Raw genomic sequence first — 19,106 nt, forward strand, 5'->3', positions numbered from 1 at the left:
ACAGGCTGGTTACCAGGCTTACAGTTCTGCTTATGATTTAGGTCACACCTGCTTGGCAGGGAATGGGTTTCTTACAAATGTTTACTCTTATTCCAGTAGCTGGCCAGACTAAGTCATTAAGTAACAGAGCTTATTTACTTGCTACAACCTTCTGCAGATTATGAATAATAAATTCAATACCTCCTTATCCATGATGATTCTTCCTGTCCATTTCTTCTTTACCAGTTGTATCTTATCCCCTTCGGTTTTTCCCACAGTGTGTAACTATATCCCTGCCTATTTTGACTTCTTAGTAAATGGATGGTACTGTTCTCCTTTTGAAACTAACCTGTAAGAAGGGAAAGAATACTGTTTTAGCTGCTTGTAACATCTTCTTAGAGAGAATGATAATGATTAGGTAAGTGTCTATTGGTCGATTTAGAGGACGAAAGCAAGACTCCTTAGTCATGTACATAGTGGAAAAATAAAAGAAAAGGAAGACCTGCAATGCTCAAGCAATTCCTAAGCCTCGGGTGCTAAGTTAGAGCCTGAGAGGATGGAAAGCGGGTGGAGGAAAGGTGGGGAGTAGGAAGCAAAGGGGAGGTAAAATCAGCCAATGAGACTGTCCCAGCGGTGGGGCACATCAGCAACTGGATATTTCTTATTGGGCCCTGAGTTGCTTATATTACTGGGAATCTTAATCTGACTCTCTATAAGGATTTGTGTTTGTGATATTTTGGCCGCAATGGAATTTGAGTGGTACCCATAATGAGGCGATGCAGGAAAAGAAACCTACTCTCAGAACACCCGTAAACTAAGAAGGAGGAGAGCAAATCTCAGGTTAGACTGTCACTTCTCACTGTCCACTCTAGTAAAGTTCCTGGAGAGCCTAGAAGGGACCTAGACCTCCTTTTGCTGGCGAGGAGACAGAAATTGATCCATTTAATGTAAATTTTAAGGATTTAGTCACTTTACAAGACTCCCCTGTTCAGGCTACAAGAGCAAAAAAAAAATCTGCACAGCACCTTCTCCTATTTTGTAATTCAGTATGGATCTGGAGTTAAATACATACATATATATATGTATGTATTTATATGTATGTATATATATACAAAAATATCCGGATCTGAAAAAACTTCTCATTGCTACAAAAACATAATCCTTCAAAATGATGAACTCCTTAAATCAGCATTCTACTGCAGACTTTCATGTTATACAAGTATATTTTTAAGACTCTAGGGGTACCCTGGCTGGTGTAGCTCAGTGGATTGAATGCGGGCTGTGAACCAAAGCATCGCAGGTTCGATTCCCAGTCAGGGCACATGCCTGGGTTGCAGGCCAGGTCCCCAGTGGGGGCCACATGAGAGGCAACCACCCATTGATGTTTCTTTCTCTCTTTCTCCCTCCCTTCCCATCTCTAAAGAATAAATAAATAAAATATTTTTTAAAAATTAAAGAAAAAGGCTCTAGGGGTGGGGAGCAAGAATTTCACCCCCCAAGAGTTAACGTGGACGTATATAACTCTGCCCATTGTCCTCGTCACTAAAGCTTGTAATGAAGCTCCCCTCGGCATTGTCTTTCGATGTTGACAGAACCTTCTTTCAAAATGACTTGTCGTATAAAGCCGACATACCTTCAATTGCTCTCACATTATTTCATTAATTTTACCAACAGACCTGTAACTACTTTTATTACTCTCATGTACACAGATGGGAAAATTGATGCTGATTGGTTGACATTTATAGAGTCAAATCCATTGTGGTGGATCCAGCATCAACCACAAGACCAGAAGTTGCTGGTAAGTGAGGGAGGAGTCAGCCATGGGGTTCTGTGCCCCAAATTCTTCCCCTAAAAGTTTCTGCATAACACTGTGCTTCTTATATATACCTACCAAGGTGCACCTTGCTTCAGCCTTTAAAGGAAAGTATGGAAATCAAAGCAGAGTCTCTAGTAACTGTGCTGGCACCTGGCAATGTGGTAACATGAATTACACAACAAAGCAAGGTAGTTATGCCCAAATGACTAATCAGCACTACTAAGGAATTTATAATATTATCATATATTAAAAATTCATCCTGCACATATGCATAATTCCATACTCAAAATTATACTGAGTCAGACTCATTCCTTGATTCTAAAATAGAAGCATTTTTTCTGCGTCTCTCACCTTTTCTGCCTAGGTAGCAATAAGAACAATAGGGCTAATGGAAACATTATTAGACTATGCATCTTACACAGACTTTCATATCAGAATCTAACTTATTGCAACAGTGACATTGTGAAGTAGAGAGACATGGTATAAATATCTTAAAGATGAAAAATGTTATGCATAGAAAGTGTCCCTGGCTTGCTTAATTTCATTAGTGGCATTGTGACACTTCAATCCTGATTTTGTGACCTGCTCGAAATTGCTGTGAAGGAGGGGAGTGTCCCCTTCAGCTAAAGCAGGTCCCTTATCCTGCTAAACGGACGCCTGGTGTTGCACATCGCTAGTCCATGGAGCCTGCAGCTACGCAGCTTTTCTTCCAGCCACCATCATCATTAGATATCCCTTCCCTGTCTGCGGCTGTACAGCAGCTCCCAGGGGTCTCCTATCTCCAATTAAAAGCTCCAAAATTGCATGTTTGGGTCTTCCAGCAAACTGTTGGTTTGTTTACAACTTCGTGTTCTACTCAGGTGGTTCAAGTTTTATCTCTTTGTGGCACTGCTTATACAACTCTCCTCTGTGCCAAACCACATTCTTCTCCTTCAGGTGGTAGCCACGTCCCAAGAAGGGCGCGAATGTGTTCTTTTCTTCCTTGTTTCCTGCTTCTCCGTTAACTTTCCCCAGCCGGACTGGGATGTACTCTCTGTCAGGTGCTGGCTGACAACACCAGCCAGCAAGTGGTTTGGATTAAGGCCTTGGCCCGGATTCTCTCGGACCAGCCAGCTTTACCCAACAGCTTTTAAATTAAACCCCAGACCGTTTTTGGAAGTGAGAGTGGAAAATAACAAACAAACAGAGTGGAGACAGGAGGAAATTGATGTAAAGAGAGAAAACTACTCAGTAAAGGGATGGAAGCTTTGGAAGGCTGGGGGAAGTAGGTTCTTCGGGGCCATTTTTGCCAAAGCTTCTCGAGCTGAGATTTCTGCTGTGGCATCCTGCAGGATCAGCCTGTGAATGTTCCTCATTCTCTCCTTTTTCTTTCTCTGAACGTCTGTGGAGGCCTGGAGCTGGCTGTCTACACTGGATGAGCCAAGGATCCCTGCAGCCTTGGAAATGTTCCCCTTACTGTTTTTGGTGCCTTTTCATTGACAAGATAATTTCTTCACTAAATTAGACTAAGCTGATCGCACAGCATTTCTCCCTGCCTAAAGATTTGAGTAAATGAAAAGTTCTAGATACAAAAATGGACTTTCTATTTCCGTTGACAGAGTGCTATCCCATTTTGAACCCCCATAAAGCTGGAATGGGTGGGGGTCTCCAAGCCACATCAAAATGACACCACCACCGTTGAGAAAGCGAAAGTAACTTCCACAGAATTCAATGTCTTGTATTGACACCAACTGTGGAGGGAGCTAGTAAATATTATGGGTACTGGAAAATGAAGGACTTTGGTTTGCACTTTGTTTACCCCGGTTCTTACAATCACTCTTGAGTTAGGTAAGCCACATCTTATCATTCCTATTTTGTTTGCTGGGATTTGAGGATTAGAGGGAAAATAGCTCTAAAGAATATGGAGTAAGCCCGAGGCACAGCTGGGACAGAAACATGGGTCTTCCCCTGCCGGCCTGCTACACTGACCACATCCTACGGCTCTCTAATAAATATCAGCCTGTTTGTGCAATGACGCCGCTCTCCTATTCATGGAGAAGACACATAAAATAAATTGTTTTTATCTCTACAAAAGCATATTCTACAGAGAACATTATGCATGTGTGCTTTATCTTAATAAGCTATAAACTATCTCAGTGTTAATGATTAGAAGATAATATTGTAATTCTCTTTTAAAATGGAAAACAGAACCAATGGTGTTCTAGCATAGGAAATGTTTGGTCTGTCATCTCTACGTGAACATAGTCAAGTTCACAGGTGGGAATCTCCTCCCACCCGTAATCTGAGTACACAGCCACTGGTGGGAGTTATTTGTACGATAAATATGTTTTCTTAAATTTCTTGACTCCCTTACTACCTGTAACATTTTTAAGTAGGAAGTCAGCTTTCAGATTTGAATTAATAAGATAGAAATAGTTGTCTTATACTGCTATAGTCCCCAGAGCCATTTTCCCCAATTAATGTATTACCTTGTTTCTTTAACATAAGATGCTTTAAAATCACAAACCGACCTACCTTTTAACTCGAAACTTGCAGCATCTGATGAAGTGATAATTAGCAAATTTGGTATTCCTTGCATCTCTTCTTTCTTTCTCCCCTCCTTCCTTCCTAATGTCTCTGCGTCCTTCCTCCTTCCCCTCTCTTTTTTTCTCCCGACCTCTCCCAGGTTATTCCACTAACCTCTCGAATCACTCTGGCAGCTGACTTGGATATAGGATAAGTTGGTTCTCTGTAAGTAAGCAGGCCTTGTCTTCCCTAATAAGCCCTTGTTTGGAATAGTAGCTGTGTTTTCTCATTATTCTACCTTGAAGCTTTAGAAGAGAACAATTTTATGAATTTAACAAAAGAAGAATAATTTGTCATTAATACTACCAGTCTTTTTAGGCAAATCTTTTTTTTTAAGATTTTTTATTTATTTATCTTTAGGGAGGGAAGGGAGGGAGAGAGAGAGAGAGAGAGAGAGAGAGAGAGAGAGAGAGAGAAACATCAATGTGCGGTTGCTGGGGGTTATGGCCTGCAACCCAGGAATATACCCTGGCTGGGAATCGAACCTGGGACACTTTGGTTCCCAGCCCACGCTCAATCCACTGAGCTACGCCAGCCAGGGCGGCAAATCTTGTAAACATGAAGCATCAAAGACTTTTTTTTGAAAATAATTGAAATGTTCTACAGGTTTTATTGAACGTACCAGTACTTGGCCCTGGGGAAGCTCTTAGTGGATGATTAACAAATGTATTTCAGTCTTTTTTTTCCATGACCTAAAATTACTCTAGCTAGGAGTGTAATTCTGAAGTTTTTCATTCAGGGAACCCCCAAAAGTTTTAAGGGTCAGATTCAATTCTAGAGTTATGAACAATGATATAGTAATTTCCCTTTTAAAAAAATCACTTGTAGCCCTGGCTGGCGTAGCTCAGTGGATTGAGCTCAGGCTGTGAACCAAAGTGTCACAGGTTTGATTCCCAGCCAGGGTACATGCCTGAGTTGCAGGCCATGACCCCCAGCAACCGCACACTGATGTTTCTCTCTCTCTCTGTCTCCCTCCCTTCCCTCTCTAAAAATAAATAAATAAAATCTTTAAAAATATCACTTGTGTACTTGACATTTGTGTAGAAAAACCTACAGCATAAGAGTCTGATACTTAATGCAATGCTCTTAAACCCTGGGTCCATGTGTTTCAAACTTAGCATAGCCTTGCCTCCAGATAGCACAGTTCAACGGCCAATATAATTAAAAATGATTTAATTTCTTTGTAAACTGGAAGATTCTAAATATCAAGCTCATTGCAATTCTTCAATGCCTTATATTCTCTTGTCCTGCCTAAGCCCACTGTCTCCAAGTCCAGAGCTACTTTCCCTTTGCTCCTTTTATGATATATTTGACCTTGTGCAATTGTGTGTTTTAGTTGCTGATTGAGCAGTCTAAGAAAAGTTTGCTGTTTTTGTGCCTGGTGCGGGGTCGTCTGAAATCCGCAGGGTGGCATGTTAGAAAGGAAGAGGGACATGACCTGGGAGAGAGCAAGGACAGAATGGAACCCATGAGGATTAGTGCTGGAGCCTGCACCAATTTCTCACTGCTTCCAGCTTTGACGGTTCAGGGAGCCTCACGAGAAGGTGGTGAATTCATCCTGGAGCTAAATATGCACCCAGCCGAGGAGCATGAGAAGCTGACAGGGGCTCCAAAGGGAACGTGGGGAAGTGCAGGCATTGCCTTGCTGCAGACCAGGCGAGCCGGCAGAGCAGGGGCAGCCTGCGTGGGCTGCACTGGCGCCCTGTTGCCCCTGCAGCGGCTTCCTGAGCACACAGGGAAAGACAGCTGCTGCTGAACACTCGGTTGCCCAACCCTGTACAAAATGTCTTTTGTGGTCCGTGATAGACCGGACAATATGGGAAAGAAAATTTGGAAAATGTAGCTGTAGCAGAGCTACGCTGACACCATATAAACACAGCACAGTAGCGGGGGGCAGGGAGGACTTCGTGCAAGACTCCAAAGGGCAGCTGACACTTCCTTCTGCATTCAAGACATTTGCATGCTGTTAGTTTAACTGGAATAAGTTAAGTAGCTGTTTGCATTTTAAACACGGTCTGTAAGAATTGTAACAATGTAATTATTCGACTTAAATGCATAGCAGTCTAAGCTCCATGTTAGAGATGACTTTTTTGATCCACCAATTATTCAGACACCTAGCAATGGTAGGCCTGTGCCTCTTCTCATAAGTGCTGCTTCAACTAACTTTGTGATTCAGCAAAAACAAACAAAAAACCTGTCAGTACATGACCATGTAAAGTAACTATGTTATTAACTGTGTTATTACAGACTGTGTTAGTACATGAGCATGTAAAACCTTCTGATAAAATTCTCACACGGTCAAAACTTATGATGTAGATTGTTATGTAACAGTCCAGTTATTGCTCATCAGAGATCTTGATAGCTGGATAAGATTCTTTTTTAAAAAACATGTGTGGATTGAAGATTTTGCAAACTTGAGAAATTTTCTCAACCTCATTATACAGAAAGCAATTAAATTAAAATCAACCAAATAGATTACAAAGAAGACAAAATTATAATCTTATGGTGAAGATATAAACTGGGACCATTGATTGAAATTTGTGTCCATTATTACTGACATTTATAATCTAGAAGCCTTGAACTTCAGTATATTCAATTCGATATATGTCATTATAAAATTCCATTTGCCAAAGTAGATGTTAAAATGGCTCAAAAACAGACACATGGTAAGTATGAAGGTCTTCAATATGTTTATCCAGTGATTTTTAAATATTCTGTGTCCTTTGACAATATTCTTAATCTCTTAAATATTAATTAAACTGATTTTAGTGGAGCAAAGTAATAAAAATCATGTTCAACGATCTCATAAATATGAGTGAAAGATGATACGTTATAAAGTGCAAGTGACTCCAGCATCTTCCTTGTGGGTACAGGATCTCACGCCCCACTGTCGGATTTTACACTCTTCAATAGATGCTTCTCTCCCAAAACAATAGACTTCATTCAGCCATATTGGACCCGTGCCTGCAAAAATCAGATACATTTGCATTAGTAAGTACACTTGAGTGTTCATGTTTGAGTGAAACAAAGCCATTTATTTACTCACTCATTTAACAAAATGTGTTCATCATGATCTATATACAAGTACTGTGCTCTCTACTAGGATTCAAAAATTAATCCCCTGCCCAAGAAAACTTTATATCTTGTCAATGTGTAAAATACTAAAATCCAAAAGATAAGAGCTGTAATAAAGGTACACAGTTCCACACAATTATAGATTAAAAAATGATTGGTTTTCTCTAAGTATTTAACAAACTATTTTCATTTTTAAAAATAAGGAAAGAAATAAACTTTAATATAATGGATACATGCAATACCCTGGTAATCCGAGTGCATGGGATGAGGTGTATCTGGAATGTATGGTGTCCTGGAATTGTTTTCTTAGCCTCCAATGTGTTTCAGTTTACATGTGCCTGGCTTACCAAACACATTATCTATTTTTCATTAAGTGAAGACTAGTACAATGAGCAAAGGGCTTAGGAAGTCTCCTGTAAGAAGGCGGTGGACTCTGAGTTGCAAGCACACGCGAACAGGAAAACGGCAGAGCTCACACGCCTTTCTGAACTCTCCCTCAGACGCACCGGAAGCAAAAACAACGGTGTCAGCAGCAGGCTGCCTCGCAGATATTCATCGAAATGAACATAATTGCCACTTTGAAGATAAGGACTTTGTTTTACCAATGAATGAGAAAACAACTGCTATTTTTAAAAAAGGAATTCGTAGCAAGACATGTAAAAAATGAATGTTTGGAAATGTTTTCTGATATACCCTAAAAATATTCTAAGTGTTTCATGTATTAAAGTGTTCCTTTTTTTAGGCTTGTGACATTTAGAAACAGAACCTTTGAAAAGTTCTGAATGAATGATTTCACTGGGTTCTGTTAAGCATACAGTATTGCAAACCTCCTAATGAATTTTCAAAAACATTTCATGCCATCAAGAAATGGATGATTTGGCAGCCCAATTTCAACAAACACTTCCGCAAAAGTGAGGGAGGGTAAATAAATATGTTAATACTGTAAGCATAATTGACAAATCATTTTTAATTTGGATTAATATAATGTCTAAAGGTTTTCTTTCAGTCACAGCAGCAACTAAACACAAGGTATATTAACAAGGGAGAAAGAAGTCTGGATAGAAAGCTGGGTACGTGCTATAAAATTTTCTGAATTGTACATTGTGAGTCACAAAAAGAAATGACAGCATCAGAACTACAGTTTTAGAACTCTTGTGTCTGGCAGAAATGTGGGCATTAAATTGAGGAAGAATCTGTAAGGTAATAGGATGTCAATATAGACATTTTCTGTGATGACTTATGTGTTTATTTACTTTTCAAATTAGGACATTCTGATTTCCACATATAAAAAAGATGAGTAAATTACTTAATATTTGAATAATTTGTGCCTTCACTAGAAAGATCCAAATATAAGACAAAATTATATTTTGGTTTAAATTATCAAGGTAACTAGGAACATTGTATTCTTCTTTTAATATAATACTAATTAAATCATTAGGATTCAAACAATATTTCTATTAGAAAAGCGAAGATTATCCTGGATTGATCAATTGTAAGAATATGAGGTCTGTTCAGAAAAAGTCCAGCCATTGTTAATATAACAAGAATGGTTTCCACAACATTAATGTAACCTGGCAGCCAAGGAGAGTGGACTGGAATGCACATGTGTGAACAATGAAAACTTCTCTCTACTACTCAGTGGGGGTGGTAGATGCTGTTGAGTGAGCATATGTACTTTTGTGGCTGTCACATTCAAAATGCCTGAGCAAACAGACCAACAAATCTGCATCCAATTTTGTGTTAAGCTTAAACATTCCTCCAGGGAAACTATTCAGATGATTCAGAAGGCCATAGCTCTGGGCACCTGGTGATTGGCAGCTTCTCTACGACAATGTGCTCACGCATCAGGTCTTGTGCACACTTTTTTGGTGAAATATCAAATCACCCAGGTGACTCAGCGCCCCCTACAGCCCAGGTTTGGCACCCCGTGACTTCTGGCTCTTCCCAAAACTAAAATCACCTTTGATAGGGAAGAGATTTCAGACCATCGATGAGATTCAGGAAAGTATGATGGGGGCCTGATGGCGACTGGGAGAACTGTGGGACGTCCCAAGGTGCCTAATTTGAAGGGGACTGAGGCATTTTATGTACATTGTTCTCTGTACAATTTTTCTTATATCTTGTATCTCCTTCAGTAAACGTCTCTGTTTTGCATATTACATGAGTGGATACTTTCTGAACAGAAGTTCATTTGTGTTTGAAATGTTCATACCAATATTGAGCTTTTTCAACTTGGAATTTTAAGGCAGATAATTGGCTTTCATTTTATAGTCAAATTGTATACTTAGCTCTTTCTCTTTGGGATAAATGTTATCTAAAATAATTTTTTGTTTGTTTTAATGGTAAATTTTACATCTATGCCATTAAACATCTACATTTTTAAAAAAGATGAATGGTATATGATCTCAAAATCAGAAATCTTCCCAAGAATACTTTCTGGTTCCCAAATTGCTCTTATAGGTACATATATTGTTCCTTTTCATGTTTGTGAGTGTTTGTATGTATGAGTATGTTTATGCATGTTTTTGAAAATGATACTATGTATAAAATCTATACCAACTTTCTGGAAGTTCCCAAGGGCTACTCAAAAATATAGCCAAATAATAAAAGCTGCACAAACAGTAAAACTACTCTTATGTTAACACGGAAGGGAGTCAAAATAATGGAACATTTATAAATCGCACTCACTACATCTCTGGACATTTATAAATTGTGTAAATAGTCGGGAGTAAATGTTCTTCTGAAAACTGTGGCTCCATCATGTCTGGGCACACGGGAATGGTACGGATCCGTGGCTTCTGGGCCCAGGTACCAGAATGCTTTCCCTTACTCCACATTTCCTAGATCTAGTCACTGGGTTTGGATCTCAGCAGTGCCGCGTTTTTACAATTCGGGAAAAGAGAATTACGAGTGGGACCTCCCAATGACAGTCACACCAGCAGGGCCACCCCCACCGGGTCAGACAAGACAGAATATTTTGTCAGAATGAATGTGCTGGCACGCGGGCACGAGTGTTTAGAAACCACAGTAGAGGAAGTCATGAATGTTGGAATTCCCTTCTGTCGTAATAATAATGAATATTTAAACCCACTCTTTGAAGAATTCACAGTGTGGCCCGAAACATTCAAAGTACTTTTGATGGGTTATCTCATTGAATCCTAAAATAACCTTAAAAAGGTAAGTGCTTTTATAGTGCCATTTGACTGTGGAGGAAAGTAAAAATCGGAGGCAGTAACTTTGCTCAAGGTCACGCAGCTAATGCACGATGAAGCGTTTCCCCCGGGGCTGCCTAGAGCCAGGGCCCACAATCATTGATTTACTGCGATGCTTTGCATTATTAGATTCGGTCCTTCAACAGATGTTCTGAGGGCCTACACGAGCGAGCAAAATCAAAGTGCATTCTCTCTTGGACTGACCTCCTAAGGAGGACTTTTGTTTTAGGCAGATGGAGCAGCTGAGGTCACACAGGTGTGTAGTGGCAGAGCTGACGCTGCAGCTAGGCCTCCTAGCTCTTCCTCCACAGCTATGAAAAACAGAGGGTGCCATTCGGGGACTCTGGGCTCTCCTACGGGGAAAAGACTCAAATGCAGTGAACATGCTTTCAGATACAGTGCACATACTGTATCTGTTCTCACCTATGATTTTTAAAATGTGCTCTTCTAATAAGCTTGTAAAATCATGGCCATTGTCTCCATTTCATGGGTAAATAAACTGAGACGCAGACAGGATGAACAGCTCTCTCAGAAAGAACAGAGCCAAGCAACAGAATATAATAACCTTTAAACCGTGATGGTATTCAGTGACTACACAGAAGCCCAAATGGAGTTTTGAAAATAATTTTCAGATGTGTCATTTTATTTTTATATTAATATATTCAGAACTATAGCGCCTAAGGGGAAAATTTATTTAATACAGAATTCCCCTAGCCTTCCAAATTGTTTTCTGCATTAAAATAAATGCTAAGGTAGTATAAAATTAATAAAATGTTATCTTCATGCAAACCACAAAGATAAAACAAATTTGTTTTTGTTTCTTTAGATAATAATTGTTACTCAAGGATTTTGTTGTCGCTGCTATCATTGTTATTTTTTGCCTCCAAACTATCCTTTCTCCTTAGTGGAAACCTATACAAAATTGGTATGTATATTTTAGACGTTTTTATTCTCTAATTCTATCTATCTATCTACTCAGTCGTACAGCTTCAATCCCCTTTAACATTTTAGGGCTGTGGGGATTCCAACTGACGGACTTGGTGCTTCCAAAAGCAGGCAATGACAAATGGACTGTCCATGTCCTCTGGGGTTTTATGAGCTTGGCTTGTGATGTTGGGATTATGCTTGACAGATGATACCATTTTCCCTTAATCGCTCTCTTTTTTTAAAATACAGATACTGTTGTTCTTTGAGGGATTTGAATTCATTTAATCTAATCTTCAGAAACCCACCACTTTGTGGGGGAAAAAAAGGGAATCAGATATTTTACATTAGCTACATCAAAGCAATGAGATTTGTGATTAGCTGCTGACTAGATATGTGGGGAAGTAAAACCGCAAGTGTTTAAAAATTTCTGCATGAATTTGCATTAAATCCAGTTATGGCTGGGTGAGGTGAATTTGTATCACTTTTAAGACTTCTAATAAGGAAGTACTTTGTCAACAGCTCCAGAAAAACATTGTTTTTTGTTTATTTGTTTTGTTTTGTTTTGCAGGGGTGGGGGATCAAAGTTGAAAACAGAATGGGAATCTGAATAGAGAATGGCTAAACAGGCTAGAGCTCTGGATTCTAGTTCTGTGGTTCTAAAGAAGCTGTGTATTGCCCCTATTTTATTATATATGCAAAATAAATGGGTATGGCTAAAGTACCTCTAAAATTTCATTTACCTTTAAAATTCTATGATTTTAAGATTTTGAAGAAGCATGATTTTCAGATATGAAGTTCTTAAGGGTAAAAAACATGCTGTCTCTTAGAGACGTAGGTTAGGACAATGAATCTAGACACGCCCGACCACCATAATACCATAGTAGCTTTGTAAACAGCTACTTCTCACAGGTGCTGTGTGCGCTAAATGAGACCATGCAACAAGCACTTGCTATACAATATTATTCCTGCTTCGTACTGTCTTTGTTACCATAAGAACCCTATAGGCCCTGTATCAGGTTGCATAACATTCAACATGTAAACATCTTTTAAAACTTTCCTTGTGCATGGTGCACTATGTAAGAATTTGAGTTCTGATCCATTGAGATATTTTAATTATCTTTGAGATTATTTTTATTCCCATTTACTAAAGCACAGTTCAGAGGTATAGTTATCTTTTTTGATCTCTTTCAATTTATTCTCGTATTTATTTTAAATTCCACTTAGAAAATTGGTTACGGATTGAGAAAGAGGTAATGAATAAAAGATGACATTTCTGTTTAGAATCTTCTTTTGTCTCTGCTCTCAAGTTTGGTGCTTTAGCACAAACTAGTGCGAAGTGAGAAGATCGCTGCTCCAGGCCCTGCTCACACCTCCTGCGTTTGCTCATGGGCCCTGACTTGCCTGGAACAAATTCCCAGAGTACCGCCGTTGTCTGGCAAAGCTCATCCAAGTTTGCTGCAGGGAGACCAGTTTGCTACTGGGAGGACAGATTGGAGGGCGGAGAGAGAGAGGTGACTCACCCCCTCTTCCCTTCCCCATGCAATGAGGGGCAAAATGCCTCTCAGTGCTTCCTTATTTTAACCTTTATGTCTACTCAGGAAAAAAGGGGAAAAAAAAAGAACATTCCACTTTAGCAAAAGGTACACCCAAATGAAGAAATCTATTTAAAGGAGCATGCTGTAAGCTTCATTTCTATAAATCATTTTTCTTGCAGCTGCAAAACTAATCCTTCATAACGCTAACAAGGATTATCTCTGGTTAGCCAGGTTTGCTATTTTAAACTGAGAGAGAGAAAGAGAGGAGGGATGGGGGGAGGGAGAGAGAGAGAGAGAGAGAGAGAGAGAAACTGCATTGAGAAAATTATATTCTTCCTTTAATGGGGGAATTATACAAATAAGGTAAATTCAATTTTTTTAATTCTTGTTTCAGTTTTGGTAATAATATATATATTATTAGTCTGATTCTTCTTACTTTCCTAAGGTATGACAAATAATTAAAATTCTAATGCATCTTTTCTCTCCCCAACCCTTCCACTCATATTTCTCTTTCCTGTCTCTATGCTGTATTCGAAATTGCTTTTTCTTTTCCCCCAGAGTGACACTGTAAATTTAAGGTGGAGGAGTGGAAAAATAAGGAGGAGTTTATGCAGCTTTACATAAAAAGGTTGTTTGCTGTGTCTAATCCAAAATCAGCTTACAATGTAAGCCTGTTTCTTAAAATAAAACGTACGATAAAACAGATCATGAAATTTATTTCTCAGATTTTTCAGAACAAATAACTTCAGTTGTATTAATTCTCCTGGCTCATCTTGCTGTATTATTTTGAAATCCTCATACTCATTCTTCACATGCTTGGTACTGAAATCTGGGTACTGTCCACACAGTGGGCAGAGACAAGAGCTGGGTCTCCTTGGGGGCAGTGGGGAGATGGTCTGGGCTTCTATGCAGCGCACGTCAGCCACACCCCTCTCCGCACAGTAGGACATCACATTCCCCTGGGCCTTGGCACACCACTGCTGTCACTGTACAATACACTAACACACACCGGACTCTTCTGCCTTTCAAAGGGGATGGAAAAAAAGCCTAAAATAATACCGTTGTTTCTGGTGAGCAATGCTATGAAGCAGGCTTTGTACTGGGCACTTTTCAGTATGCCAGCTCTTTTAAGATCCCAAATAAATCTGGCTTGGTATTATTATTATTCTCATTTTATTGAAAAAAAAAAAAGAAATGGAAACTCTGAGACATGGGTATCAGCGCTAAAGTTTCAGCTCATATCTCCTTAGTTCCCAAATCCACTTCAGCAGGCACTCAAACATGTGAAAGGAAAACCAAAATTCTGACATGCCTTGCTGTTTTACTATAGTGAAACTCTAGTGTAATTTATAGAACCACCGACTACTGTGAATACACAGTCTCAGTAAAAACAGACACTCATCTTAGAGAAGTAGTCAGTTATCTGAAGGAAACTTAAGAGAATTGCCTCCACAAAGGCAAAAAAAAAATTCACAAGAGACTAAACTCTACTGTTTCGTTACTTATTTAAATAGAAAACGTTTCCCTGCCAGTATTCTCCAACACTTGTTTTCTTCCTTTGTACCACTGCCCTAGATGGGAAGTCCCCAGAGATATAAGCAGGACTGGATAAAAGCTGTGGGACAGAAGAACAAGGTACTTGTGAGACCAGGCCTTAAAGTCCATGTGATCTTGAAACAGTGGCGTCCAGCTGTGACTTGACCATCTCTGTTTGGAACTTCAGTGGAAAAACAGCTTTGAAGTCTATGACAAGGCTTGGGATTGGGAGGGGAAATAAAGCTGGGGTACAACTGCTTATTTGCTTTCCTACAACAGATTGTATTTTGCCAAACCTTATTAACAGTTTCCCGTGAATTAACGTACATATGTGACTGCTCTTGCTCTAAATTTGGTTTCTGCTTTGTAACAGATTAAAGGTTTCCTTTGAGACAGGAGAAATTAATAAATTGAACCACCAGGCTTGTTCCTTAAAGATACAAAGCTAAATGCATAGTTGTCAACCCTCTGGATAAGATAAGGTGCGAGTCATCTTGATGAAAGTGATTTTAGTGTTATTAGTCACTTTGTACTGAGCTATTCAGCTAGCCCACATTGATTAAATTATACATAGACAATCGAGAAACTAGATTTCATTTTGTCAGCTAGGGCACATCCAAGAATTCAGATCATCACATGCTGTTATTTCTAAAACCGAAGAACGTTGGGCCATCATCTCCCTGCAGAGCAGGTCCACAGGAAGGACAACTGTCCTCCTGCCATTTTAACTGCAGCTGTCCGCTTCACAGATTCTGGCAGTGGAGTAGTTAATTCACCAGTCCAGCTTTGCCAATCACTCTATTTTCCTCTGTGTTAGTCCCCTCCACCTAACCCACTGAATCTAAATAAAATTGAAATGTTGAAGGTTGTCAGAGAGCATATGGCCTTTGATTTTAATATCCCCTTCTTTTCATTTCTACTTTCTAGGAAAGGCCATTTTAAAACATCCTACAGAGACTTTTTCTACTTGTACCATAGTCTCTCCCTCTGCTGGCTTCTACATATAAAAGAATGTCCATGCTTCGTTTAAAGAAAAAAATTAAAGAAAATTACCTTGTCCAAAATGGGCTTCCTTATGCACTGTGAGAACACCAGGGTACCCCAAACTCCTGCAGACGACCTGTCCCCCACGTAACTCCCAGTAGTCGTCACAGACCGTACCCCACTGGCCGTCGTGGAAAATCTCCACTCGGCCTTCATGGGGGCCACTGCCATCAGCCAGGCGGGCGGTCCTGGATGGAGCTGCAACAGAAGCAAGCAGAGGTTAATTCTATATTGATACAGTTTTATGACGCTTGTTAAACAAATCATTTTAGCACTTTTTTTCAGTGAGGTCAATTGTTGGAATAAATTTCAAGTGTTCTAGCATCACGTATGGTAAGGAGTGGAACTGGAAGCATGGCATCAGTCAAAGCTGAAGAGCAGAATCTCTTCTCTCCATCTGATCCTTTATGTAAGTTATGTCAATGAGAGCTCTTCGAAGATTATGTCCCCATGACTGGAAAATTCAATAGCTATCATTTTCTAAATGTTATAGAAATTTTTCTTACTATGTAGAAAGTTTTATAACAAAGTTAGCTATTATTTTCCTGACATACTAACACAGAAACAGGAAAATACAATCCAGTGACTTTCAATGATGTAGGAGGTGGAGGAAAAGATACTTTATAATATCATAAACATGGAGAAAAAGATGACCAGACATCCTATCTTCTAGCAAGAGAAACAAGATAACCATAGTGACATTTATTGAGAAATATCAAGGCTATTTCTTAGGATGAGACCCCTGGATTTTTCAAAGAGAGAGAATAAGTACCCTGATCTCTTGAGGGTGCTGATTCTCACGAAGACCTTATCCTCATGACCCATCGAAATCTAATTATCCCCTGAAGACCCCACCTCCAAATATCATCGCATTGGTGTTTATGGCTTCAACATACAAACCTGATGGGGGAAGGGCATGAACGAACACAGTTCAATCCGTAACAGTATGCCTTGGAGTCACAGATGGCTGCCCCACACCCAGAGTTCCTGATTCAGTAGTCGTGAGTGGGACCCAAGACTTTGTACCTTTGACAAGTTCCCAGGTGATGCCGATGCAGTTGGTCCTGGGAGCAGGCCTTGAGAACCACTAACCTTGAAGATCATATTATATATTGAAAAGAGGAGGCATGTTTATCAGACACACCTGCTGATACTTTGATACTATCCTTCAGTCTCCTTTACTCCAAAGAGAACAGGTGCCAATTACTTCCAAATCCCTTATGCTTGTGCAGTTTTGAAGGGGAATAGGTTCCTCTATTGAAGTTTTTATGACTTAGTTGGGCATGCTCATGCCTATCTGTCATCTAAATATTTTTCAGTCATACATCAGTTATAGCAGAGTGACCACACTTTGCTGGTCTTTGTCCATCTGTAAACTAATACAGAGACACAGCAGGCCAAGAGACTTTTTCATCTACTCTGTTTTGGTGATAGAGAAGAGTTCCTTTTGCCATTTGGAACAGCCTCAATCAGCATTTTGTCTGGAAGACTGCGGGTCAGAATTTTCTCTGAATTTAGCCAGCTCATTACATGAATGTAATTAATGGCACAGTTTCTTTGGTATCAAGCGAACCCATTTAGTCAGGCAGATTTTTTTCCGTTGGGGAATATTTGCCTCGTACCTAAAGATTTCAGAAAAGTAATTTGCATGTATTTTTTTTCCTGGGTAACTGTCTTAATTCTCCTCTTAACTTCATTAATGTAGATTTTCTCCAGAGTCAAGTCAGATAAACCCAGATAAACATTGACCGTGTGCCCACTTAATGACTCTCTGTATTTGGCATTGCTTTGTAAAACTGGCTAAAAATAGAAACAAACCAAAATGGAAATGATCAAGTATGTTAGGGACCACAGGATTCCCTATGGAACCCAGGGATAAGATTATATCTAGTCACGTAGAACAGCCTGACCAACTCAATTCTGCTCAGTACTCTCTCCCCAAGTTTTATTCAAAAGCCTCTCAGTAAATTGCTTCATTCTTTTCTTTTGTTGCAAGCTAGATATCTCCGTTCCCCAATCCACATGATAAAATGTATGTTAATAACTTCTAAGTTTCTTTTCTACAGTCTTAACTGCTCAGGCTTCGTGTGAGCTGGATTGCCCATCCACGGCCTAAGTAGGTTGGGCCAAAGATGTTTTCGCTTGCATTGACATGGTGCTTCTGGAGAGAGGGTGAGAGGCATTGCCTTCTTGGAGGGGAGTTCTGAGCAAACAAAGACAATACGTTCATTCCATAGAAGACACTTCAATAACCTGTGTGTATTCATGCGGCATTAATTATGCTATATGTTTAGCCCTGTGATCACTTTCATATCTGGGATTGTTGAGTATAAATGAAATTAAAAATCCAGGACTCAGATAACCTGGATTTTAGTTCTTCCTTGACACTGTTTATGTGACCTTATTAATACATTTAACCTCTCTAAGACCAAATTTTCCATATGTTTTATAGAAGATGCGATATTCGCTCTCTGTTAAATGTATCTTAACACAACTTCTCCTGTACCAGGTGTTTTCCTGGGTTCCTGGAATAATTTGAATAAAATATATATCCTGTCTTCAAGTTTCATGTATATTATGGTTATTGTGAAAGTTAGCAGAAATAATGCATTCTTTAAAATAGTATACAAATGAAAAGCATTTATTTTTTCAAGTTTTAAAAATTGGGGGGGTTTTCATTTTTTGATGAAAGCATTGGGATGAATATATTACCTGTATTATTCATCAAATTATTAATTAAATATTTTTTTCTATTAATTCCCTGTTTAACGCTTTTTCTCCTGAAAGAAGAGTTCTAAATGAAATAGTATAAAAGCTTCTGCAAATAGACAAAACCTACTCTGCGGTTTCAGATGTGAGTTTATTTGACCTCTGTTATTTCCTAACATGATTATCTACTCTTCTGCAGAAACTCTTCTGTAATAGTGATGAGTCAGTTATGGGCCATTGGCCAACACCAGCCTGCTGTTGGTTATGTAAATAAAGCTTTATTGGAATGCAGCCATGTCCATTTGTTTGTATATCATCTAGGACTCTTTTCATGTGCAACCAGCAGAGTTGAATAGTTGTGACAGAGACCCTCTGGCATATCTGTTATCTGACCCTTTGTTGAAAAAGCTTGCCAACCCCCATGACAGTTTAAAACACAACAGTCTAGGATTTCAGTAGGGATTCTCCTGACAAGTGACCCCTGCAATAAATCAAGTCCTGGTCCATCACTACTTTCTTCTCCTGTCCAACCCTCTGAGAATCTCTCAGCCCCCACTCTCCTACTCTTTTTTATTTTATAATTATTCCCATTGCCCAAATAAGCCTTGCTCTCTTTAATTTCTGGGGCTGTGGTCCCTTTCCAGAATGCTCTGTTAATCCCAACTCCCAGCCTCCCCTGCATCTTCCCCTCCCATATTCACACCTCCC

The 19,106-nt window shown here is 39.4% G+C and overlaps 1 protein-coding gene across 2 annotated transcripts in view; it reads right to left on the bottom strand.

The window, feature by feature from the left end:
* Positions 1–5,329: 5,329 nt before the first annotated feature.
* MSR1 (macrophage scavenger receptor 1) overlaps positions 5,330–19,106 on the bottom strand; it is a 64,401-nt gene continuing 50,624 nt past the window's right edge. For both annotated transcript variants that reach the window (XM_045821754.1, XM_045821755.1), the window contains 2 exons: positions 15,699–15,887; positions 5,330–7,324 (listed from right to left, as the gene is read on the bottom strand). In XM_045821754.1, the coding sequence (XP_045677710.1) occupies positions 7,191–7,324; positions 15,699–15,887 (323 nt within the window). In that variant the 3' untranslated portion in view covers positions 5,330–7,190. The remainder of the gene's footprint in view (positions 7,325–15,698; positions 15,888–19,106) is intronic.

Source organism: Phyllostomus hastatus, unplaced genomic scaffold (assembly GCF_019186645.2).
Source record: "Phyllostomus hastatus isolate PE091 unplaced genomic scaffold, TTU_PhHast_1.1 phas_scaffold_46, whole genome shotgun sequence".
NCBI lineage: Eukaryota > Metazoa > Chordata > Mammalia > Chiroptera > Phyllostomidae > Phyllostomus > Phyllostomus hastatus.